A 27,130-nucleotide genomic window follows, 5' to 3' on the forward strand; every position below is an offset into this window, starting at 1 on the left:
AGAACAATGAGGAAATGCTGAAAAAAAAAAATGCTATGGGGATTGATATTTTACAATAATATGAAAAAAAGAAGGTTCAAGCAGGTTCATATCTCAATAGATTGAGTCCCCATTTTATTTTTTTTGTGTGCAGCAGTACTAGAGAGATAAGAAAAGATAAGACAATTGTACCTCTTTCTTCAGTTATAATCAAAATGTGTGTTTTTACTCATAGATCCACTGACAGTTCCTTTGTTGAAGACCTTTTATTGTACAAATACATAATACAGTATCACAATTGCGCTCAGTGGTCATCTGCAGCCATTAATTTATACTTGTGTTTGTATTTGAGAATAGGAAGAAAGGCTGAAAGGTTCAAGTACTAATGACTTGTGTAAAGGGTTTATAGAGTAAAGGGCCCAAGCTGGATCTCAATGTTTAGATTTTGTTCTTCCAAGAATCACATTTGTCGTTTCACGGGCTTGAGGAAAAGTTTCCTTCCTCATGCGGAACAATGCATATTTTATTAAATCACAGAAAACAAATAACATTGCTGTAATTTATCCACGAGTTCATCAGTTTGTTTGAAAACACGATTCAATATTCTTGAGATGCCATAATAAAGAGATCACAGTTTGGAAAGAAAGTACTTCATTTCAGCAGCACTTTCTTAGATACATACAGTAGTCTTAGTTGCATGTTCACTACTAAGCATTGTTTCTGATTTGCAAACTGGCAAATAATTCCACTGTAATATTGCTTAAAGTTTTGTTGTCTTATATTTATAATGTGTGTATTTTACAGGAAGGAAACTGATGTTCAACCAAACATCTTTTGTGGACATTTCAGTGGCCAACATTACAAGCATAACCTTCGGTTCCTCCATCATTCCTTCAGTTGAGAGTAGTGCGGTTACTCAAACCCAAACTTCAGGAACTGGATCAGAAGCTGAAACAGACTCTGCTGTTCCTCCAACTCTTCCATCTATGTTTTCCACTAGCATGGTTCCACTTAGGCCGACTCCAGTAGGCAAAGAGGAGGAGTTATTCACCACTGTGGCACCGACCATTATGGAAGACCATGAAGACATTGATGATCTGACACCAGTCGACCCAGACTTTGATGTTGATGACTTTATAGATGAGAGGGTAATATACGTGGAAGCCATTCCCCAACATGGTGACACATTGCCAGACCTCCACTTCACAAATGACTCAACAGAGTCACTGTCCGAAACAATGGGAGAGCCAGACGATCATTCAGTCATTGAGATCAGTACCATTGGACCTGATGTAGTACTGCAAGATGCTTCCTCGAGCTCGGAGCCCATGTTCGCTGGGGGGGAAACAGAGGAAACAATTCCCAATTCTAATACCACCGACAAAGGAACAGAATCATCTGATGTGACAAGTGAAGAAGTTTTTAGTTCATTAGAAACAACCCCACCTGATTCCACGAGAGCCTTCCCATACTATGATAGCAAAAGTGAGGAAACAGAGACCGATACACTGATAGGGGCACTGTCACCCACAAAGTCATCACAGGACCTCTTGCTCAGTACAGATGGGACAGACACTCCAGCCACCACTGCCATTCTCACCAGCACCACATTTATGCGTAGCACCAAGCCTGGCACAGAGGTGGGCATCAACACCACCCCCCGTTTGCCAGTGGCAACAAACCAACAGAACAATGTCTTAATACAACATGTTATGACACCAGAAGAAAGCCTGTTTGCATCAGGGACAGGCGCTCCCATTCTCATCGAAGGTGCAACATCAGATGATGTGTCGACAAGAGTCTTTGACGAGTCCAGCGATCAGGTGTCACAGCAAAGTGGTGACACCCTCACACAGGTCGACACTACCACAGACATTGATGAAGAGTTCTTCACAATCGCTCCAGTGGTGTCAGCTGCAAGCAGCGACACCACCATCGCCCCAGGAACAACGGTCACAAAGGAATCGCCAAACATAGAGACCATCGGGATGCAGAAACACAACACATCAGGTATGACTTACCAACAGATCTTTAGCCTCGGAGTTGTTATGTACCACTATTAAAAGTCGGTGTCATTGTTAAAAGTTTGAACTTAGTTCTTTAAATTGGGCTGGCATTCATTTTCAGATGGGTACGTCACTTCATTTGCAGATTGGTGCCAATTTGCGGATTCAGATTTGTTTCCTATTTTTGGAGCTTTGGCTTAGTTTGTCATTGAGATTTAGGACTTATGTTTGTCTATTGTGTAAAGGTATCCATTGTGTCCTGGAGCTCTTCTTTCCAAAATCTGAGAGAGAATTAGTTTATTTTTTTCCCCCTAGGATCTCTGAACCCAATTCATCACTTTGAAAGAGCATACCTTCTACAAGCCATGTGACATGGTGTGCATGTCATTTACACTTTCGGTCTTCGCATTTGACAAACGTGACTCCTCATTAGCTTTTACATCAAGGTTATCCGAAAGTCTTAGCTTGCATAGTTTTACACAGATGAAAAGTGGCCTTCCACCACTTCTGCTACTTTTAAAACAACTTGCAGATGAGAAGCCTATTCAATTAGGAGCTCACTTGCACACAGCAAGTGCATCAGATTTTAGTCCAGGATTCATCACAACTACGGGCATTTCCACAATGACTTCAACAATGACACAATGCATTTATGAGTTAGAAAATACAGTCTATGACTTGTTGCTTATTATTTGCCGTCCTTGGAAACTGTATTCCAGGTTTTTCCACCATAGTATTTTTTAAGGAACACTAGCAGTCAGTTTCCAATTGCTTTATGTTTGGTTCTGTATACAGAGAGTCTGTCTGTATAGACTGCACTTCAATCCAATATGCCTACAATGTTTGGAGAATTTCCATCCTTGTGAGAACATTTCTCCGAGAGAAGACAAACAGACAGCGCATACAGTAGGTGTGTGTTGCTCATAAGTAAGCACAGATGCCCGTATTTCACTCACATTGGACCAGAGATTAAGAAGTGATGTCATCTCTAACAAAAAGTCTCCACTTGCTGCCAGGACAGCTGGAGGCCGCATGACCAAAGTGGGCGATTACAGCTACTCTTACTTCTACATCATGTCATGTGGCTCAGATGACACACAGTTTTTGCTCTCTTGGGATTTGTGGGAAACTTTTTGGAAAATTAGAATGCTAGGAGGCAAGACTTGTCTGGTTGCATGGTAACTGTGAAAAAATAAGATATAGAGATACATTTAATTGGTATACACGTGATAAGTTTGTGAATAATTACATACAAATTGATAAGTGCAAAGCTGTAATTGTTAAGCATCCTCTTTACATCAAACCTGTATGGATTGTGATGTACTAAATCCATTAGAACAAATCAAGCATTTGGTCAGCAACAAACTCCCCCCCCCCATCCCAAAAAAAGAAAAGCCTAAAGTATTTTACATCGATTATGAAATATGACAGAAATATGTGTGTGTGCAACATGGATGTTTTATGTCTTGGTCCCAAAAGTCTTAAAATTGTTCTCAGCATAAACACCAACAGAAGTCTAACGGAAATGTTAAGATTAAAGCATTCTAGGATGAAAAAAAAAACATACGATGCCAGCCAGTGGTTTTGGTGTCTAATTACTCTCAGGCCCTTTAGTACAGCCAGGGTAAGAGCCAGGGAGAGTGTATTTGTGTGTATGTGCCTATTTGTGTTTGTGTGTATGCAAGCTTGACTGTGGATTAGTCAGCTGGGTCCCCTGCATGCGTTCCCAGGCTGGTCTGAACTTTAAACAGGTGTTCTTGGTTGCAACCAATAATCATTTTCAAGCACCATTTACAATCATTTGTGGAAAACAGGGAGAGAAAGGGAGAGGATGATGCAATTACATTTGAGTAAGTCCCACATGCACTTTAAAAGGATCATCATCAGACACTTAAGGCGCTTTGATGAACCCCCTCCCCTCTTCTTCAGTTCTTGTTTGGTTCACACTGGACCTCATATACACGGTGGAGCAACAGATGAAATTTATTAATCTTTTTCCATGTCTGCATACAATGAACTCCAGTGTGATCTAAGCGAGGACGGATGAGAAGAAGAGCGTGTTTTAATAAAGCATGTGTGAGAACCGAAAGGCACGAACGACTTGCAGAGTTACATGGGCGAGGTACATAAAGCAAGCGCGATCACGAGGGGCTGTCGGCGACACATTTTAGAATCACATATACACACAAAACTGAAACACTCAGACACATGCTGTGGCACTACTGAAATGCTCTCACACTCAAATGAAACGCTCTCATACACACTTCTGAAATGCTCTCAAGCACAACTGAAACACTCATACACACTATTGAGATATTCTGTACATCTATGCTTCATGTTCCTCAATGAGGAACAAAATGTGAATTTTCTAAACGAAAGTTGTAACACTCATTTGTAGTTGAATGGTTAATTTAGCAATCCAATTTTGATCTTCATAATATAATTAGACTTGTTTTTTTTTCAGAAAATAAAAACATACAACGCCGATGTTTAGCTTATATCATCTTCTTCAAGAATTACGTTATTTATCCAAGGTTCTCGGAATTTGGCTTGAAAACAAAGGGCTTTTCTTCAACGCCATACAGTATTTTAACACTGCTCATTTGCACCAATCTCACTTATAACAATAATGATAATCAAAATATGATCAGATTTGAGTTGAGGGAAAGTTACTCCGTCAGCCATTCTTCACCTAGTATGAATCATGTTCTCTGCTACAGCCATGTTGTCAAAGTTTTGTTTTTGTTTAGCCGTATGTTACTGTTGTGGACAAAACAAAAGCTTTTAATGTTGACTAATCTGAGTTTTACTTATGATATTTCGATTTCAATATTTAAACATCTCCCTTTCAAATTAATATTGTGAATATTGATGTAGTTTACATTTGACGTGTTTTTTTTATTTCTACATTTCAAAGTTTGATTCTTTTATTTTAGCTGAAGGCTTTTCTCTTTTTGCAGTTGCCAAGATCATTCAATTGGAAAATGCTCCTGTTCTGCCTGACCGTGCCACTGCCTCAGTGATAGATGGTGATCTCATCCTCCAGAGTGGAAACCCAGGCTTGTCCCTTGCCACTGTTACTACTGCTCCAATTGTTAGTTTTATTAATGGAAAATACGAGATAACGCTTGATCCGCAGAGTCCAGAGGATAAAGAAGCCAAGGGTACCCAGATTGTAACAAATGTGAAAACTTTAGGAGGCAATGAAGAAATATATACGGGGTTTGATGATGGACTGCCCGACCACCCTGTAGACAGCTTAACTGAATCGGCAGAGGGGCTCCACTCAACCACAGAAACAGTGAACCTAGATGACTCTGACACTGACATTATCCCAAAACCTGAAACTAAGCTTCATCACATTTATCCTGAAAATGAAGAGGGCCCCACACACACAGACAAAAGCTCTGCTCCAACTACAACTTTGGGTGACACTACATCATTTGAAACCACACGGAAAGCTAGCTTGTCAACCACAGACAGGATGTGGGATATGACAGCTCCTTCCGCTCACTTTTTTCCAACCAGATCACTATATGGTGGACATATGAAAAAAATACCTGAGGACATCCAAATAACATCAACAGATAAGATAGCTAGTGCCTTCTCCACATCTCTCCAAAAAGAGAGAGACGAGTCAAAGGATGCTCACACAACTGCGAGTGACTCACAATTGACTCAGACAGAAAAGGCAGAGGATACATCCATTTTTACTTTGGAAACTGATCTTCACATAGACAGAAACATACCTGAGGCCACAGTAGAAATAAAAAGCACATCTGCAAAACCAGCTGCTGAAGATTCCTTTCAAGCTCCTCTACAGACTGCGCACACACCCATGTCTGCTGATGCTGATGGGAAAATAAGCATAAAGAGCAGCATTACAAAAGGAACGTTGAAACCATCCATATTACAAGTGACATCAACTATTTCTTCTGACGGTGGTCAAACAATACCAACCTCTACATTTAGTTCCACCCCAAGTACAGTTTCTATTCACAGTGCTGTGACTTTAATGGCAGCCACAGATGGAGTTAAAATGGAGGAGTCTGAAACAGCCACACGAGAGCCTTCTATATCTGGCATAAGAATGGTCACAGATACACCACCCAGCATGGTCTCGAGGATATTCTCTCCTGTTTCAGAAACTTTGGATACAGTTACTTTATCATTACCTGAAGAGGAACTATCTCTGGAAATGCAAACATTAAGTTCTGCTAAATCTGAGGAAGTTCAAGATGGTTCAGGTGAGCAGACACCAGATTTGATCATTCAGACATCTACCATTACTGCCACATCTGCTTTTGAAAGTAAAGAAGAATTGAGTACCGAGTCACCGATTGTTCCAGAATTTAAGGTGCAAGATGCAAGCACTAAATCCAATCAATCTGTCTTTGGGCTGAGTTTCACACCTGAAACAGAATCATTATATGTCAGTCCTGCTTTCATAGAAGGTTCTGGAGACATGGCCATAGAGCTAACTGCAAAATCATTGGTTTCAACAACCACATCCACCTCAATAATTAGCACCCACACCCAAGTAGTGACAGCATCTCATCAAATCTCCACTGAGCCACCTCAGACTGAAGACTCATATGTACCACCAGAGAGAATTTCTGCTACAGAAACCACTGATGAGCAAAGAACCGGACTATCCAAAAAAGTGACGGCATCTCCAGTTTCATCATTTTATAGCACAAAGAAACCAACAAATATGCCACTTGAGGAAAAATATACAGATTTTAAATATGCATCACCAAATAATACGGAATCCGCAGAACCAATGTCATATCAAACAACAGAAAGCTATGAAACTAAAATGTATTCAATTAAAGAAGAATCTTCAGTTTCTCAGATTTCAGATGTGACAAGCACAAGCTCTCTGTCCCCAAGGTTTTCTTCTATGGTATCAATTACAGTTCCAGATATTGAAGAAGGTGTGGGTAGTGAGACTATGTCGGTGGAGTCTATTCCTTCCCTCTCCAGTTCTGAAAAAACAACTCAAGAGGTTCCTGAAACCTCAGCTAAAACTGAGGAAGCATTGGCTCTGACTCCACTGGATCGTGATGGTGTAGGTGAAACCACCCAAAACATGCTCAGTCAAACATATTCTTTAGATGCCACACATACTATTGACTTCACTAAGGCACCAACTCCAGAAACTCCTGTGAGATTATCAACTGTTCCACAAAATCATGTTAAAGTTGTGAGCTCTGAGATAATTCCATCTCTTCCTGAACTCAACATTACACCTGAAACTGATGATTTTGAAGATATTGATGATGAGTTTATGGGCAGTGTGCTTATTGAGTCTTTACCCTCCTTAAATGGAACAACCATGACACTTGGAATGGCAACAGCCACAGAAGGTTCTGGAGACATCATTGATGAGTTTACACAAGAGTCAAAAATCACACCGACTGGTGTGTCATCAATGTTCAGTACAGAGGCGCCCCCTGTGAGAGTATCGCATAAAGAAGTTAAAGATATTTCACAAATGTCAGGCAATGTTGCATCATCCACGCATAGTATTTCAAAAGCAACCCTAATATCTCATCAAATGCAAACATCATTAATCACAAGTAATTCTGACGAGGAAATGTTGACTACAATTAGTACTGTTCTGACACCAGGAGATCAAGATGGCTCAGGCGACCAAACCAAAGACATGTTCATTCAAACATCTTCCATCACTGATGCAACTCTGTTCACAACTGAAGCACTAACAAAACCGTCTAACAGTTTACCTACAGTCACACATATTGACATTGACAATGTGAGTACTGAGTCAATTTCATCGATAATTAGATCAAGTATAACACCTGAAACCGAATCGCTATCATTTATCGGTAACACTACAAATGAAGGTTCGGGAGAATATATTGATCAAACTGGAGATTCATTAATTTCGACAACCCCATTCTTTTCTATTTATGGAACTGCCACCTCAGCAACAGCATCACATGGAACAGATTCTAAACCACCGGCACACACAAGTCAGATTCAGAACTCTTCAGTCACCCCAGAAACCAGTTTTGTGATGAAGGCCTCAAATGAGGAAATTACTGAGATGCCAAGTAAAGTCACTGCATCTCCGGAATCTTCGGCCTTCTTTAACACAGTGAAACCTACAAAGGTGCTCCTTGTTGACGGGGACACTGTTTCCTCAGGTGACTCATCGCTTTACAACACAGATTCTCATCGAGTAATGTCACATGAAGCGACAGAAAGCCATGGACCAACAATGTCATCAGTTACAGGGACTACTTCTGCTTCTGTGACGTCTGACCTGATCAACATAATGTCGCTGTCTTCAAAGCGTTTGTCTATTGAATTGTCTACTGTTTCAGATGATGAGGTGTCTTTCCTTTCTCTCAGTGGTTCAACCACCCAATCTGGAATGTCATCATTTTTCACTGCCACAAACATAGATGGCTCTGGAGACAGCATTGAGGATTCTACTGAAACAATTAAAACAACTACTGGTTCTATATTTAGTACTTATAACCCAGTATCATTTTCCACTATCACAAATATAGATGGCTCTGGAGACAGCATTGATGATTCTACTGAAACAATTAAAACAACTACTGGTTCTATATTTAGTACTGATACACCAGTCATGACACAATCAAATGGAAATGGAAAGATATCCATTGGTGTGTCATCCCTCTACAGTACTGAAGCACCAACAGCTGAAACTCTGGTTGGGTCCCCAAGTTTTTCTTCTATGGTATCATCAACAGTCCCAGATATTAAAGAAGGTATGGGCAGCGAGACTATGACGGTGGAGTCTATTCCTTCCTTCAGTGACTTACCTGTTCAACCTGAAATTGCATCATTTTCCACTTCAACAAATGAACCAAAGAGTTCTGGAGGTATAGCTGAGGGTTTTATTGGTGAGACGAAAATCACAACACCTACTGTTTCCTCATTTTTTAGTCCAGAGACACGAACAATGACATCTTTAACGTCAAGGCCTCTCGAAATCCAAACGTCATTAAACATAGCTAAGAGTGATGTGATATTGACAACAGGTGGAACTTCTCTTTCAACCCGATCAGATCAAGATGCTCCAGAAATTGAAGGTGAAAATGTGAGCACTGAATCCATTCCATCTGTCACTGGCTCAAGTAAAACGCCCGAAACAGAATCGTTATCAGTCAGTAGATCGTTTACACAAGGTTCTGGAAATGAGCCCACTGCAGAGTCTTTCATTTTAGCAACAATTTCTTCTCCAGTGTTTAGAACTGAAATGCCCCCAATGGCATCAGATGGAATAAGCCATAGTGACAACTCTTCACTTCCACCAGAAAAAAAACCTGCGTCTTCAGAAATACAGAGAGAAAGTTCAAGTGAGCAAAATACAGTGATGTCTCAAAAACTCCCTGCATCTCCAAGCATTTCCATCTTGTTTAATATGGAACAGACAACAGAAATGCTTCCCGAGGATAAAGAAAAATTTGCTACAGGTTCACCTTTCACCACTTTTTCCCAACAAGTGATGTCACACGGAACAACAGAAAGTCATGAACCAGAAAAGCCTTCAGTTACAGGTGAACCTCCATCTTCCGTGGTATCTGATGTGACAAATCTAATGTCATCCATCAGTGCATTGACAAGTGACAACGCATTATTCTACACTACCCTGTATACAGAGAACTCTGGAGATGGCACAGATGTTTATGGTGAAGAGTCAACAACTTCTGTTTCTTCAATATTTAGTACAGAGACTCTTGCAGTGACAACATTGTATGGAACAAACCAGATTGAGGACAGATCCCTTACACCTGAAAACAATTCACCTTTCCCAGAAACAGAAACAGAAACAGAAACAGAGAGCTCAGGTGAACAAATGACTGAGGGACTCCAAAGACTGCCAGCAATGCCTACAATTTCGTCATTCTTTAGCACAGAAAAAACAACAGAACTGCCCTATGACTCTAAAGAACCCATTGCCACAGGATCACTTTTCAACAGCAGTGACTCCCAGGAACTAATTTCACATGGAGTAAAAGAAAAAAATGAAACAGGTACAGGAGAAGGATCAGTTCTGCTTGTCTCTGATGTTACAAATCCAATGGAAACCATCAAAGAACTAACGATGAGGAGTTTAGTGGCATCATTCTATACTACCACTGATGCAGAGAATTCTGGAGATGGTGATGTTTTTACTCATCAGTCAGAAATAACTTCAATTTCTTCAATATTTAGTACAAACACACCAGAAGTGACATCACACGAGGATGTGACAAAAGCCAGTTCAAATGAACCCTCTTTTCCCCTCTCCAGTTCTCTAAAAACAATTCAAAAGGTTCCTGAAACTTCAGATAAAACTGAGGAATCTTTGCCTCTGACTCCATTAGATCAAGATGGTTTAGGTGAACAGACCCGAGACATGCTCAGTCAGACATCTTCTCTCGATGCCACATCTACTCTCGACTTCACTAAGGCACCACCTGCAGAATCTCTTGTGAGATTAATAACTCCTGCAGAAAATCACACTGAAATTGTAAGCACTGAGATAACTCCATCTGTTCCTGAACCTAGGATTACACCTGAAACGGACTATTTTGAAGATATTGATGATGGGTTTATGGGCAGTGTGCTTATTGAGTCTTTACCCTCTGTAGATGGAACAACCATGATGCTTGGAATGGCAAGAGCCACAGAAGGTTCTGGAGACATCATAAATGAGTTTACACGGGAGTCAAAAATCACACCAACTGTTGTCTCATCAATGTTAAGTACAGAGACACCCCCCGTGACAGTATCACATAAAGAAGTTAAAGAAATTTCTAAAATCTCAGACAATGTTGCATCGTCCGTGCATAGTATTTTGAAAACAACCCCAATATCTCATCAAATGCAAACATCATTAATCACAGGTAATTCTGACAAAGTGATGTTGACTACATTGAGCACTGTGGATCAGGATGGATCAGGTGACCACACCAAAGACATGTTCATTCGAACATCTTCCATCACTGCTGCAACTCTAGTCACGGATTTCCCAAATACTGAGGAAGCAAGCTCAGGTGAACAGATTGATGAACAGAAAGATCCTTCATCTCCTCCAGATTTCTCATTGTTTCATACAGAAAGACCAACAGAATTACCACTTCAGGAGAAAGATACATTCACCAAAACCAGTGCTTTGCCCAGAACTAACTCCCCAGAACAAGAGTTAAATAAAACAACTTTGTTTCATGGCTCTCAACTATCATCAGTTGCCACTACAGACTCTGGTGGTTCTGGAGACAGCAGTGATGAGTTTACTGGGGAACCAAATATCATAACGCCTACACTTTCTTCCACGTTTAGTTCAGGGTTAACTGCTGTGCCTGCATCACATGGTGATGGAACCCTTGACATTTCAAAGATGTCAGGTACTGCTGTGTCATCCTTTTTTAGTACTAAGAAACCGACTCCAACTGTAATGTCTGCTCTTCCCACCATTGAGGACATTGATAATGCAGGAATTAGCAGTGACAATATGATGGTTGAGTCTACACCTTCCCACACTGGCTCAATAATCAAACCTGGAATCGTACCAGATGTCACAATGGCAGATTACGACAGTTCTGGTGACAGCGCAGATGGATTTAAAGAGTCATCAATAAGAACTGTTTCATCACTATTCAGTATAGAGACACCACCGATGACAACGTTACAAGAATCTCAAAACAATCAGGTCTCAAAGTCCTCAGTAACGCTGTCATCTTTCTACAGCACTGACAAACCTACGTCAGTGTCTCTTGGAATACAGAAGTATGTGACAACAGCTAAGATTGATGGAGTGATGTTCACAAGTGGGACTAAACCAATCCCTGGTAACTTTGAAGGGTCAGGTCATCAGACCCAAGACACACAGACAGAGACATCATCTTCTGTCTCTTACACCGAGCTGCCTAAAGGAGTAGAAGGTGACCCAACAACCAACCCTAAGATGCTTTCATACTCGAAACTTCCAACAGCTTCTCCTAGTTCTTATGTGACAAGATCTGGTACCAAACCCTTACCAATATTTTCTGTTCCGTCATCCACTCTTGCCAGCATGCAGGGTGACATTAGTAGCCAAGCACATATTGTGGAATCTATTTCTTCCATCAGGGCAACAACCATAAAATCTGAAACTGCTCAGTATATGGATACCTTTGGTGACTACACTTTAGGTGATGTGAAATACCAGCCAAGTGAAGCAACCACTGTTCCTTTAATGACCAACACACTTACTCCAGTAACCACAGGTTCAAATGAAAATGTGACAAGACATGTTTTAAAGGATGCTGTTACTGTAGCATCTTCATACAGCAAAAAGAAACCAAATCCAATGTCACATGAAACGCAAGAAAGTGTCACCGTAAGTCATCATACAGAGAAACCTACAGCTACACTTGAGGCAAAGTCTGTAGTATCAACAGTAGATGACGAAAGCAACAGTGATGCATCCATCAAGGGGTCTCTTGCAAGCTTTGCTTCTTCCCTTAGCCCTGAGAAACAAACACTGGAGTCAGAGATGCACATTTCTAATCAAGTAGAAGGCTCTACTGCAGCAACACCTAGTTCCGATCACTTTAGTCAGTCTGCAATACCAGGGATAACTGCTACAACACCTCTACAGTGGATAATGACACAAACTCAAAAACTGCAAAGCACGGAAAAACCTTCAGATATTTCAGTCATCAATGAATTTGATGAAGGTTCTGCGATCATTCTTACAGAACACGACATCTTAAATGGACATACAACAGAAATTTTAACAGAAGAATCTTCTAGTTTGTCTTTTTTGCCAACAACAGACAGAATAATGGAACGCAGCAGTCACTCTGCTGTTATGACTGGCACCTCGCAGGAAACATTCACTAAATCTCCAATCTCCTTTAAGCCTTACATTAAAATAATTGACGACACAGAGGTCATTGAACCAACCCCTGAATTTTCTACAAAGGTCACAGGGAAAACATCTGAAAACATCTCTTCAATGTTTACTACAGAGACACCAGCCCTATCTACAACATCCCATTCAACAAGGGGAAATGACAAAGATTATTCTCAGTATAGCACTGAAACTTCAGCTTCAAGATCAGGAGATGCTGCCACAACTGAATTTACGACAGCAACACCAAAACAACAACTATCTACAGAACAAGCAACCTTGTCAAAAAACACTATCAGCCCATCAGTCACAGACAAAGAAGAAAGTTCGGGTGATAAAATATTTTCTGTCTCAGCAAGTTCCCATACATTTGAAGGGACTCAATCAATGGTAATCCACAGTCACTCTGTGTTGAATTCAAAAGAAACCTCCACTTATGATGATATGGAAATCTCTGGGCTTTCACCTGAAGAGGATGATTTAGAGGCAAGTACAGATGGATCTGGTGGACAAATAACAATGGATTCAACTGATGAGACAGAAATAGACAAGAACACATATGAATTGTCTACTCGACCGAGTAAACAGTCAACCCCGAAATTTGTGTTATCAACCCACCCACCACACACGACTCGCAATGAGAGTTACTTAACGGAGCAAGGAAGTGGTGTCTTCTTTGATGATTCAATTACTGAAGATGACAGTTCAGGTACTGACATTTTTGACACATCAACAACATTCCAACCAAAAGCAACATCATCTGTGCTTGACACCACTACAGCAGCTAGAAGACAAACCACTCTTTCACCTAGTATGCTTGCTGTCTCTGAGGATACTTCAACTGACGAAGACTCTATAGAAAACGTTTTCATACAAAATCCTGACGATCCCCTGTACAGCACTGTGAGCTCAAAGGTTTTTACAGGAGAGACTCAAACAAGATCAGAGAATAATGATGAGGATGAGACACATGTAGATTCCACATCCATGGTAACCTCTAATGAAATTAAAACTGCTGAAACTGAAACAACTACACCTTCTTTTCCCCAAGAGACGGCAACAACACCAGAAAATCTAAAATCTGCTTTTACTGAAGTATCTTCTTTTGACAGTCCACTGAAGTCCACTGCAACTGTAGTTCCTTCTCTCTTCAGCACAGTAAAGCCAAACCCACAAGATTTGATTTCGATGGAAGGTGAGAGTTCTGGTGAATCAACTACAAAGATATTCACCACTGAGCCATTTATCATTATGAACGTTACATTTGGAGACGCAACAAGTGAAAGTGAAACATTTGTTTCAGTCACTTCAACCATAGGTGAGAAGGTTTCCTTACCGGAGAGTGAAACGACTTGGGATACAACAACTTCAAATACCACCAAGATTACACAGTCTCCAGTTTCTAGCACTGGTTCTAATGCATCTACTACAGCTGAGAAGAAAACCCAATCTTCTTCTACAACTGTTCTCCCCCACATAATTAGTGCTACAGTGGATGTTCTCAATAATGGTGACCTAACTACAGTTCACTCAAGCAGTGACTATAAACAAGTTGAAATCACATCTTTGCTAACCCCTATTCCTTCAGTTATATATGACAGCATTTCAGACCAACAGGTAGTCATTGTTAGTCCCAGTGACCAGGCCGAGACTGACTCAAAAGAACATATATCCACCGCAGTGGTGCATGTGTCTACTCCTTCAACCAGCACAACAGTTTTATTCACAGAAGATACAAAGAATGAAGATGAACTATTGTACCCAGTAACTCACAATATAAGAGAAGAAAGCCCGTCACCTGACCTCCTCCAGGGCACTGATGTTATTATTGATGCCGATACCATTTCCATCATGCCCTCGTCTCCATTTTACCCAACCATTCAGACAGAAGAGGCAGGAGCTCTCACTCCAGTTACAATGATGAAACAATTGGAGGTGACAGAGGAGCCAGAGGCTTCAGGTACCGAAGATATAAACCTCTTCACTCCTACGCATGCATCAGAAACCTCTTCTGAATATTCTCCACCTATGTCTGAAATATTGCATGTGGAAAGTGAAACATTGTCATCACAAACCACCACAGCTTTGACTGTCACCACCAAACCAAGCCAGGGAGTATTATATGACATAATGCCATCACAGCCATTTGTTTCACTTGATACTCATGCAAGAGCAGTTCCCAAGCAGGTGCATGGATCACCCACAACTAATACAGCCACAAGTGCGGCTGGTGAAACATCAAGTGTATCCTCACAAACATCTGTGCCAACCAGTCGAGTATTTCATCAAGAGTTAACAACTCCACAGGCCTCAGATGAAGGCTCTGGAGGAGAAATTGTCTTGAGCCCCGAACCCACAGCAACAATCACATTATCCTCTGAATGGACAGCATCTGATGTACAAGTAACAACATCAATATCTTCACTGTTTAGCACAAAGAAGCCTGAAACTATTACTGAAAAGGGTATAAAGTCATCAACCCCTCAGTCATCTCACTACAGTACTGTGAAACCAATACCCAGTTTTGTATCTGATGTTACTGGCACTTTAAACAATGAAATGTTGACGGTTTCAACGGTGCAGCTTGAAACAATATCACATCTAAGTGATGTGCCTGATCTAGGTAGTGGGGAGGCTGAAATAGTTCCATCAAATACCGCTTCAAGTCTCCACAGCACTGGGAAAACACCTTCATTCACTGATATTACTAAGACACAATCACATAAAAACATTTATACAACACCGCGTCCAACACAAACATCTGCTAGTCTTAAGTGGCTCTTCACAACATCATTATATCCTGCAGGTGTGGAGGGCTCTGCTGACGAGATTTCAGATGAGACCACCGCTTCACCACTCATAGTAACTCTTGACAGTAAAAATACTTCTGCCAATAAAACGTCAACTCTTTTTAGCACAGATAAACCCATAAAATCCCAAGAGGATGGAATAGATGATGTAACCACAATGCTCGATGAATCAGTATTTGTAGAAACTGTTTCACATTCCTCTGACAGGCTAATAGTTAACCCATCACAGAATGAGAGCACCATAGAGCACATTGCATCTACATTTACGGAGGACTCATATTCTACATCAACGGTGCCTTCTGTAGAAAGCATGTCTCAATTTGACACATTGGTCCAATTTGTTTCCACTTTTGTCCCAGAATTAGATGCATCCCCTTCTGAAGTATCTTCCCAACATGCAATGTCTGAGATCGCATCTACTCAGGATTCCAAGATTGCTCATGGTGCCACAGCCACCGCAAACCCAATGTTTCCCATTGAAGGGTCAAGTCAGTATTTCAGCCCTAGTGGTATGGTTACTCAGACTGAAATAGAAGATAACACATTTGACCCCTCACCAACTATTATTTTAAAAACTTCCCCTCATTCCCCTGAAACACTACATTCCAACGCAACAGTCTCTCCTGACGTTGAATCTGTCACACCACCACAATCTATTCAGTCTACGAAACCACAGGAAGAATCATCTCAGATGGACACTGATTCAGTCTCATTTGAAACAACACCTGAAAGCCCTCACGGACTTCCAGTACAAAAAGAAAGTACCCAATCACCAATGTTCTCATCACTGTCAAGCTCTACAACTCCACCAGCATCTGCCATTTTAGATATTACTCAACAATCATCTTCTGATGAAACTGTGAATTCAACTACAGGGGAACCACATACAGCTTTTGAAAGTTCAGGTTCCTCAGAGAGTGAGGATAGTTCTCTGTCAACAGAGAAAAGTTTAATCACATCAACAGAAGAAATGGGTTCAGGGTTCAAAATACCAATCTACAATGGAGACTTTGCTAGTCCAACATCAACTGAGACAGGGCCATCTTTGTATGAAGAAACGTATAGTTCTACATCTACTGATACTTCTCTGACAGAGGGTTACTCAACCCAGACCACTGATATGTCTCTAACTCCTACTGAGTCAAGCACAAGGGATGCTGAGAGTAATGAGACACAATACACCCACATAACAAACACGCCAGATCCTACTGGTATTTCAGATGCTGAAGAAACCTCTGCCGACTACCAAGTGATAGCTACACCAATACCACGTGAGCACATTTCAGACATCCCTTTTCAATCAATACCTTCTCAGGAAGATATTTTGGTAAAATACGTCACAACCTTTCCTCCCAGACAAAATCTGACACCCACGGAAGAATCAAGGGAACAAGCCAGATCAGGGATTCCTCTCACCCATCGCCCTCACACAGATCTTTCCTCTGAACACGTACCACCAACCAAACCTTTGTCTTCAAGTCGGTATCAGGAATCAACAACCATCCTTGCTGCTGCTAATTCCGTCACTGAGTCTATGTTTGCCGTAGTGGATCTAGCTACAGTTGCCCCTACAGATGAGCAAGTTTCAAGTGGTAAAAAGATTGAACCAACTCTAGAGAAAGATGTCAGAGTAACACAGTCTCCAGCTGGCATACTTTATGAAGACCCAAGTGAAGAGACCCCAGACTATGAGGGATCAAATTCCAACATAGTAGAAAGCATTCCAGATAAAAATCAAAGGATAAAACCAACAGAAGTAACAATGTACACTACTCATCAAGCTGCTGAGAGTTGGCCTTCTGATGCAGTAAACAGTATTGAAACTTTTACAATGCAAAACGGATCACCCCCTCCAAGCTCTGAAGGAGCTTCAGAAAGCACCAGCGGGCTACAAAATAGAATGATCACCAGTGCCACTCTTAAACAGGATTATGGTTTGGGTGAGAGAGTGACTTGGAAGCATCATTATGTCACTACTCCGTCACCCTCCATCTTTACAACTGGAGCAGAGACAGAAATAGTCAGTTCTCCAGGTCTGCCGAGAAAGGCGATCACCACAAAAAAAACTGGATCAGATGAAATTCAGACAGTGTACAAGGTAGATGCTACCACCACTGCTTCAAAAGTTGAGTCAGCTGAAGTACATAGCACTGGGACAGAGAAGGTTGCATATAAGACAGAGCGATCTACAATACCCCCACCAGACCAACCATTGACAACAGTGATACCAGCTGAAACTCTAAGCCAGAACGGACTATCAGCCACATCGGTGCCCCCCACCCAACTGATCTCTGGCACAGATGACAAACTAGACATAACTTCACCTCCGTTGCTTACTGGAGGAGAATCACATAGCATAGGGAAGGGCTCGACTTTACTTCCTGATACGGAACGTGATCTGGGGCACACCATTGTAGGAGAGACTGTTGAAATTCTGGGTAGGTTTTTTTTTCATTATTATTTGAATGGATGTTCATGAACAAATATGATATAACAGACACTTGTTGAACTTTTGATTTCAGGAATTGATACCTGTACTGAAAACATTTGTATGAATGGAGGATCTTGCCTCATGACCGGCAGCATCCAAACATGTAGCTGTGCTCCCGGTTATCACGGTGATCACTGTGAAACAGGTCAGACACTCTTTTCAAAATATCTTTGTAATAATTAACTTTTGTTCTGGTCTGTGGTTTGTAAATAATAATAATAATCATAACTACACAATAATCTCTTTGTTTAGATATTGATGAATGCCAGTCCAACCCTTGTCGCAATGGAGGAACTTGTGTGGATGGGGTGGCTTGCTTCACATGTGTTTGCCTCCCGAGCTACTCTGGCCTGTTGTGTGAGGAGGGTACGTTTTTTTTTTTGTCGAATAACCAATATTTACATGACATGAAAAACATTGTTCGGGCCATTCTTTTGTGTATGTTTGTTCAGGTTTCAAGCACATTTCAAAGAAATGTAGTTCTGTAGTTCTGAGCATGAAATAAATGGAAAAGGTAAAGAACTATGGAAACACTGGTACCTCGGTTTAAGAACACCCCTGTTTGCAAACAAATTGATTTAAAAACTATATTTTTGGACAAATATTGCTTTGGTTCAAAAAGTATGCTTCAAGCAGACATGGAATTCTCAGTTTGCGCTTTCTCGTTATAGTCTTTGCTCCAAGTTAGCCCTTAGTAATGGCCCAAGAAAGTGAAACGTACAAGTAATTTTGCGATTAAGAAGTTCTGGAAACTAAGTTTCTGGGGGGTAGCCACTGTTCTGTGGTCTTGTGGCTTGGCACAGATTTCTTACGCGCGCGAGTGCTTCCGCACAGTTCATGCGCGTGAAGCCGACATTTTTTTCTTGGGTTAGAATGGAATAATTTCTTTTAGCGGGAAAATTTGCTTGGCTCACAGAATCACAGAGTAAATAAAATACATGAACTGATGTTCCACTGTATTAATGAAAAAGGTGAGTTTGAATACATTTCATAAATTATATATTACAATCTTTTGTCACTTTCTAGAATCACCTCTAGGTTTTTATCAGTTGTAAAAAAATGCATTAAAAATGTGGAAGTAGTACAAATAATTTGGGTGTTAACAATGCAGCTAGATATTGCTGTTGTTTCTTAGAAAATGAGCTGTCTTTTTACTTCATTCCGAACCCAGGATATTTTGTTTGGAGTGGAGATGAGGGTGAAAAGGTTGGCTAAAGGAGTCTCTTTTCTACACCTTTTGTTTTGCAAGAAAGCTTTCATCAGTGGATTACACTCAGATTGTATACTTTGGCCAGTTGCTGTCTTAGAAATGCTTGGTTAAGCAGTGGCCTGGAGAGATATTTGCCTTTGTATTCCTCTTTTAGTGCAAATGAAAGGAGGTCAACCAACAGAAAACATGAATTTTTGTTGTTAATACTGTATTTAGACAAGGCTGACCATTGGTGTGATCAGTAGTACTGTGTAATTGGTTAAGGATGGGAAAAATATCAAAACATTGATCAAATACTGGTCATATTCTTACCTTTTGGACCTCTTATTCTGCTTATGCAGGAACTATTCATTGTTCTTCCTTCACCCTAAATAGAAGTACTAACCAGAAAAAGGTCTTAAGACTGTCTGAGGTTGAAAAAAATATTTGGACGGAACAGAGTAACTCTCTCGTTTGTTCTACCCTTACAGATACAGAGGTGTGTGAATATGGCTGGCACAAGTTTCAGGGTCAGTGCTACAAGTATTGCCCCAGAAGAAGAAACTGGGATACAGCAGAGAGAGAGTGTCGCATGCAAGGGGCTCACTTGACCAGCATCCTGTCTCATGGGGAGCAACAGTTTGTCAACAGTAAGTCCTAAAAGAAAAGTATACTATATGAAAAGCAAAGTCACATTTTAAAATGTAGATGCATGCATGAAAATACGATTGCTTCTTTTGTCCATGTACGGTTTTAATATGGGCGAGATGTGTAATCTGTTGTCTACTGTGTTTGGTAGGTCTTGGACAGGACTACCAGTGGATTGGGCTGAATGATAAAGTGTTTGATAGCGACTTCCGCTGGAGTGATGGGAGCCCCACGGTAAGATAGGTTTGCTCTCTCACACAAGACCCCCCCCCCCCCCCCCCAACAAACATAGCAGAGCGACAGTCTAAATATTTGGAGCTCATGTCAATGACAAATGCACTCAACGTAGAGAGGAACACCCTTTATTAGCGGGCACTGTTGGTTTTCTCATGAAATTCAACCCTGTCAAAAGTGTTCCCAAGTGTGACCCTATGAACATAAGAAAGCACTCAAAGGTTGTGAAAAAGATCACACAGCTGGAAACCAGTTAGTAGTGTACAATGGTCACTAGTGGGAAGTACATAAGTACATTAATAAATAAGAAACACGACTTCAGTTGGTCCTTGACATAACTTGACTGCCAAAAAAAATTCTAATTAATCCATTCCAACTCCACCCAAAACTGTATTTCATTGTGTGAACATTTTTTAACAAAAAATTTAACATGATAGTATTGTACTTTTTAAAAGCACAATAACATTTGCAAAATACATTAATAACATTTGCAGTCCGTATAACCTGCCAACACGCCTATACCTAATGTATTGTCCTTTCTTGTTCTTCTTCTGTGGTTGGCACATCGTAATGGTGCCTTCCTGCCACCTACTGGTAGTCCATTGATTGCAGGAAAGCAATGCGAATTGATGGTAGACGAATGATGTCAAATTTGCTACTGCTAACTAGCAGTGGGGGAGTCATGTACCCCCATATCTCAAATATCTGGGTCTTGAGATAAAAAAAGCAAAACAAAAACAAAAGAAAAACAAACAATTAAGCAACAGCTTGTATATTGAAAACCCGTAAATCATTCACCATTTTATTTGTACTTTTGTCTTCCTTTGTCAAAATAGGGTTGTAGCTTTTTCCAACGTTGCAGCAATAAAACGATGTGAAAAAAACCTAAATTGAGGAAAGGTCAAGTGCTTTTGAGATCTTAAATGATTGAATTAGTGACCTTTTTGGGTTTTTGTAAGACATCAAAAACAGGGAGTGCTTTGAGATGGAGTTTAAATGAGGGAGGATTTCCAACGATGGCAGCAGATTCTTACAAGCAGAATACTCGCCATCTTTGCCCTTATTTAAGAAAATTATTGAATGTTGTTGACTACAAGAATGACTCGAAGCATCAAACTCAAGTCAATGGTAGGTGGTGCTTGGTCTAAAATAAGGTGAAATGAAGCTAATACAATTTTTTTTTACGAGCACTATTCAAATTAATGAAAGATTGAAACTTGTGTTCTCTCCTCCGTTATACCAAGTTCTCAAAACAGATGATGTATTTACTGTACTTAACAAGAAAGAAAATGTGTACTTTTTAATGTTGTAATTAACTGTAAGTGCATTTTGGGTGAAGTACAGGACTTGAATTACCTTTACAAACCCTGGTAGTGTCGCGGAATCTGTTAAGGAAAGATGTCACTGCAGTAGTCAGGAAAGTGAGCAATTGCCACGTGCATCAGTGCAGGATGATGTCCTCACTTCAAAGACTATTCAAGATGAGCGCGAGACACCCATTGAGATGCTTTCTCAGCTGAGGGGGTGATGAGGCTGTGAGTGAGTGACGGTTTTGGGGAAGGACGGGGGCTGGGGGGGGTTGGTGCAGTCTGGCGGGTGTACACAGGTACGGTATAGTGTCCCACGACCCCCGCCCCTGCCTTCCACTCCCTTGAGGAAGGGGCCACCAGGCAAGGAAAACAACACAGATGGACAGCACCTGTGCCCGCCTGCAGAAAGACAAAGAAATGGATGAAGCAATATGGGGGGTCTGCATGGGTGGTCACACTCACCCCGTGGCTTTGCATTTGCTAAAAATACTCCACTTGTTTACATTTTTTTCTCGACCATCATGACAAATGTTAAAATACAGTCGCATAGCAGGCCTAAGGGTTCACCCTATGCCCCTCCCAAAAAAAGACTTTATTCCGACAAATATATTGAAAAGTGTTGGCAGGCTCTGTAACATCATGCACTGTTTAATGCTGCACTGAAATATGGAATCATTACATTTGGATATATTTCACATACATTAGATTTGAAATGTTACTTCCGTAAATGTTTGAACTCAAACTGTTGCAAAAGGTTAAATGCAACTCTATTCTACTTTAAAGGTAAAAGTATATGACCTGTACTTACGTATGCTATACTGAATTAGAAAAAATCCAATACATCATTGTAACAAAAGGCATCATTTTAACAATTTCATATATATATATATATATATATATATATATATATATATATATATATATATATATATATAAATAGGTACATGATTGATTATTTTGCAGCAGATGGGATGAACTTTCTAGCCGACGACATTTGTTAACGTCGCAGTGAGGCGAGCAGGAAGTGAGCCTGTTTGTGAAAAGTAATAACAGAGCAGCGCGGCCCAGGGACAAGGCATGTCGCCGAGTCGGGGGTTAAGTTGTGTGAGGGCGCGCGCAGGGGGTAGGGGTGGAGTGAGGGGTCGCATCTTTGAAGAGGCCCTTTGAACCCGCAATGTGCTGAAAGACACGCACCAATTGCACGTTGAATACCCCGCAGCACTACAGCTGTGTGTATGTTGTTAAAATGTGTAAATGAGCAGGACATCTGTGAAGTAACATTTGTAATGCTAAGTATGCAGACTGTGTGATGTCATGTTATGTCAACGCTTTAGTCTGATCCTCATTTGCATGGATGGTAGTCGGAGTTTCATTTTAGAATCACGCTAAAAAAATCACTAGAGTAGAATATTTCAAATCTTTTTTCAAGAAAACCATGTAAGGAACCATTATTTAATTTATCTGAGCAGATCCAAACATATATTTAAAAGATGTTGCTGAGTAAATCTTTTACAATCACATAAATAAAATTCAATTATATTTCAATATCACGTTAAAATTTAATGTCACTCTGATTACAGGAACCAGTTTGCAAGTGGCACATTTGCAAATCACTGTTAATGTTGGAGTTTTTGTGCAAGAACACACGCTAGCTGTGTTATCTGCTATGCTAGCTATACCACCAACAAATTTGGCTACATAATTAAAAAAAAAAACACATGCTCGCTGTGTTATCCGCTATGCTAACTAGTCAACAAGAAATTTGGGTACATAATAAAAAAAACACATGCTAGCTGTGTTATCTGGTACGATAGCTAGTCAACACCAAATTTGGCTACATAATTTAAAAAAAAAACACATGCTAGCTGTGTTATCCGCTATGCTAATTAGTCAACAAAAAATTTGGGTACATAATAAACAAAGCACATGCAAGCTTGTCCTTTGCTATGCTAGCTGGTCAACAACAAATTTGGCTATATAATTTTTTCAAAAAAAGGAAAACATTTGCTGCTAATATGTTTTTCTGTTTTGGTTTAGGTGACACACTCCATTCTGCCTGAAAACAATGTAAAAATTGGAAGACGTTTACCGGCGGTCATAGCAGTTAGGTTAAGTGGTACAGAAGATAAATGAATAAATGGTTACAAGTGGTGATGGAACGGTGGTTCAGCTGGAAAGTGTTGGCCTCACAGTTCTGAGGACCCGGGTTCAATCCCTGCCCTCCCTGTGTAGAGTTTGCATGTTTTCCCTGTACCTGCGTGGGTTTCCTCCCACATCACAAAAACATGCAACATTAATTGGACACTAAATTGACGCCAAAGGAATCATGGTGAGCACTTTCCATGTGCCCTGCGATTGACGAGCAACTTATTCAGGGTGTAGCCTGCCTCCTGCCTGTTGATATCTGGGATCGGTTCTAGCACTCCCTGCGACCCTCGTGAGCCAAAGAAAATGGATGGATGGGCATAAGTGGTTTTAATTTATGGTTGTTTGGGTCATACGCAGAATCAAAAGATCACCTGACCTGCTTGCACGGTGGCGACTTCATGGGGGCATTGATAAGCATTGCAACTGAATGAAACATATTTCCCATTTACATGACATCACGTCTTCCACGTTTTGTGCTTCTTGAATTGCAGCACTACGAAAACTGGAGGCCCAGCCAGCCTGACAGTTTCTTCACCTCAGGAGAGGATTGCGTGGTGATGATCTGGCACGAGGGCGGCCAGTGGAACGACGTTCCGTGCAACTACCACCTCACGTTCACATGCAAGAAGGCCACAGGTAAAAGGCACACGGACAAAGCAGGGGCAGATTAGTACCACGCTGTATACTCTATGGATGTGTACATGTTACACATGCCTGAATTTAGTCACAAAGATAAATGCACTGAAGTGAGAGTACAGTCAATGTGTTATGTAACACAAGTGCCCTAGAGCACCTCACAGATACATTCTAAATGTTTCTTCTCAATTGTTATAACTTGATTACTTACTGGTGTTTCCCTTAATGTTCCACACAAGCTGAAAATCACAACTACATGTATCATACCCTCCGTATGGAAAAATTGGTTTATGAGCCCATTACAAGCATATTTAAAGTCAGCCATTGATTCACTGCCATTTTGTTCACAGTTGAGTGAAATGAACTAAGTAGTCTTGCTAAGTGAAAACTAAATAATTACTTTATTAATTTACTTGTTTACTTGATTACATATTTTTTTTTTTTACCAACGGACATGTACCTGTTTCACTGTTACCCTAAATTAGTGGTTATCATGACAATTTTTTAACACCTCCCCACCCTCCGCAACTCCTCCATCCAATCACACAGTTTACGCATAGACTAAGCTTGCAATAATCACACACGTGGTCACGGTTACAGTTGAAAAATTACACTGGTGACTTTATCAAGCCACCAAAAATAAACAAAATTCAAAAACTTTTTTTTCCTGATAAAATGTTACATCTTTCTTTTCATTTTAAGTTTCTAGTAAAATTAGCGTCATCTGCTGGGTGAAAGTGTTCATGGCACCCCGGGCCGCCCCTGTCATAACCCTCCGAGTTTGACAACCACTGCTCTAAATGGAGCCCTAGCCCTAACCCTTTTTCCTTTCTTGTTGTCAGATTTGCATATCAATTTGTATTTTGCGTTCCTCAGTGGCCTGCAGCCACCCTCCTCAGGTGGTAAACGCACGGACCTTTGGGAGACAACGTGAGCGGTACGAGGTCAACTCACTAGTCAGGTACCGCTGCAGTTCAGGATACATTCAGAGGCACTTCCCAACTATCCGTTGTCGTGGCGATGGGCATTGGGACGTTCCTAAAATTGCCTGCTTGAACCGTAAGTAGAAGAAAAACTCACAGAGAAAAAGGAAAAAAAAAGATAACTTTTTGTAACTTTTCCCATTTCTCACTTTAGCGTCCAACTATCAACGAAGCGTCTTTAGAAAACATCAACACAAAACTCTGTACAGCATTAACAACTTCAGGCAATGGCCGGATCCGGATCAGGCCTTCCGCTTCCACTATCAGCGCTACAGGGGACGGAGAGACAGCCCGGAACACAAAAGGAAAAGAGCGTGATGACCGCATGTGCGTTGAGAACTTGAGTGCGGATAATAAAGAACAAGATATGAACAATCGAAGAGGAAGACAACGGAAGTGCGTTTGAAAAACAGACGACTTTGACATCATGGTTTCTGATGTTGCCTATCTGGAGACGTCCTTTGAACTGGCTACTGGAATTTTTTTTTATGTTATCAAAAAAATGCAACTACGATTCCAACTGAGTTCTTTCAAATTGCCACAAGTGGTCCTTAATCAAAGCAAAAAAGATGTTGTGAATTTATAGCGCTTACATTATGCAAATGCATTTTTTCTGTGCTATTGTGCTGTTTTACAATATTGACATTGTTAGCAGCGTCAGCGGTGATTGATTGTACGAAAAAAAAGTCATGTTGCAGCCTTCTTACGATGCTCAACCCGTCTAATCATTTGGAATTGAAATAAATTGACCGATTTTATTTTGAACCAAAGAGCGGAGGCAGCTTTCAAAGGTACCGACCTGAATGCCAACCTTGATGTTTTTCTAAGACATTTTGTTTCTATTTAACGAGACTTCTATATGAAGATTAAATGCTATTTTTTTTATTTTGTAGCTACGGTCTGAGCAGCCTAGATGGAGACGTTGCACACCGATAAAGTCATCATCAACCAGATGGGCATCCATACCCACACAGTTGCTTTATCGGAAGGACGGTGCAGAACTGATGCTTCTTTTTTTCTTTTTCTTTTTTTTTTGTGTGCACAACGTCTCGCCAGGACATGTTTACAATAAACACAATGCTGTTTAAATGTATACGGCACAAAACTATGCTCTCATCTGCTGCTTCTGAGCTACACTCTGGGAGGGTTTATGCCTGTTCATTGAGAGAATGTATTTTGTGAAACGCTCCGAAGGACTTCATCGTTTAAGCAGGGATGCATAAAAGTTCATTTTCCATATGTGCGTCACCTCCTTAAATGTTTCTAACTCTACTTAAGTGACAAATCAATCACACCGATGATGATGATGACCGATATGATGGGATCTTTAATATCAGTGGCGGACCAAATAATATGCACGGCCATGACGGCTTCAATAATGCTGTTACATACCAAAGGCGTAATAATATCCATACAAATGGATGCATTTTAAAAAAAAAAAAGTGAAACATGTTTTTATTTTGTCTGTCTGTGAATGTCCAAGTAAGCGTCTCAGCCTTAATGTGCACATATCCTTTTATATTTATAACATTTTTTTCTTGTGTCACACTGTGAATGTCTGGGATGTTTTTTTATTTTTATTTTTGAAAAACAGGTCAGCCTGTTCACTCCATGCTTTAACACACAAAAGAAATAAAAACTGAATATATGAATATGACGAGCAGATTTCATTTCCGAAGAGAAAATGAGAAAAACGGGTGAAGAGGATTTGAGGGACAATGTTGTGCTTGTACCAGCAGGTGGCACTGTTGATCAATTCTTTGTCTCGAGGTTTTCCATTTCTGGTAGGAGCAACCATAAATCTCAAAAAACTGTCT

At 40.6% G+C, this 27,130-nt stretch overlaps 1 protein-coding gene across 1 annotated transcript in view; it reads left to right on the forward strand.

Annotated features, from left to right (window-relative positions):
- The window catches only part of vcana (versican a), a 38,757-nt gene extending 11,918 nt beyond the window's left edge, over nt 1–26,839 (forward strand). Inside the window, exons 8-19 of the mRNA XM_061816032.1 lie at nt 784–1,989; nt 4,946–5,471; nt 10,278–10,458; nt 10,921–11,992; nt 14,453–18,112; nt 18,197–18,310; nt 18,418–18,531; nt 19,846–20,004; nt 20,154–20,236; nt 24,186–24,330; nt 25,207–25,389; nt 25,468–26,839. Of these exons, the coding sequence (XP_061672016.1) occupies nt 784–1,989; nt 4,946–5,471; nt 10,278–10,458; nt 10,921–11,992; nt 14,453–18,112; nt 18,197–18,310; nt 18,418–18,531; nt 19,846–20,004; nt 20,154–20,236; nt 24,186–24,330; nt 25,207–25,389; nt 25,468–25,631 (7,607 nt within the window). The 3' untranslated portion in view covers nt 25,632–26,839. The remainder of the gene's footprint in view (nt 1–783; nt 1,990–4,945; nt 5,472–10,277; nt 10,459–10,920; nt 11,993–14,452; nt 18,113–18,196; nt 18,311–18,417; nt 18,532–19,845; nt 20,005–20,153; nt 20,237–24,185; nt 24,331–25,206; nt 25,390–25,467) is intronic.
- Nucleotides 26,840–27,130: the final 291 nt, after the last annotated feature.

The sequence above is a fragment of the Syngnathoides biaculeatus genome, chromosome 4 (genome assembly GCF_019802595.1).
Source record: "Syngnathoides biaculeatus isolate LvHL_M chromosome 4, ASM1980259v1, whole genome shotgun sequence".
Lineage (NCBI taxonomy): Eukaryota > Metazoa > Chordata > Actinopteri > Syngnathiformes > Syngnathidae > Syngnathoides > Syngnathoides biaculeatus.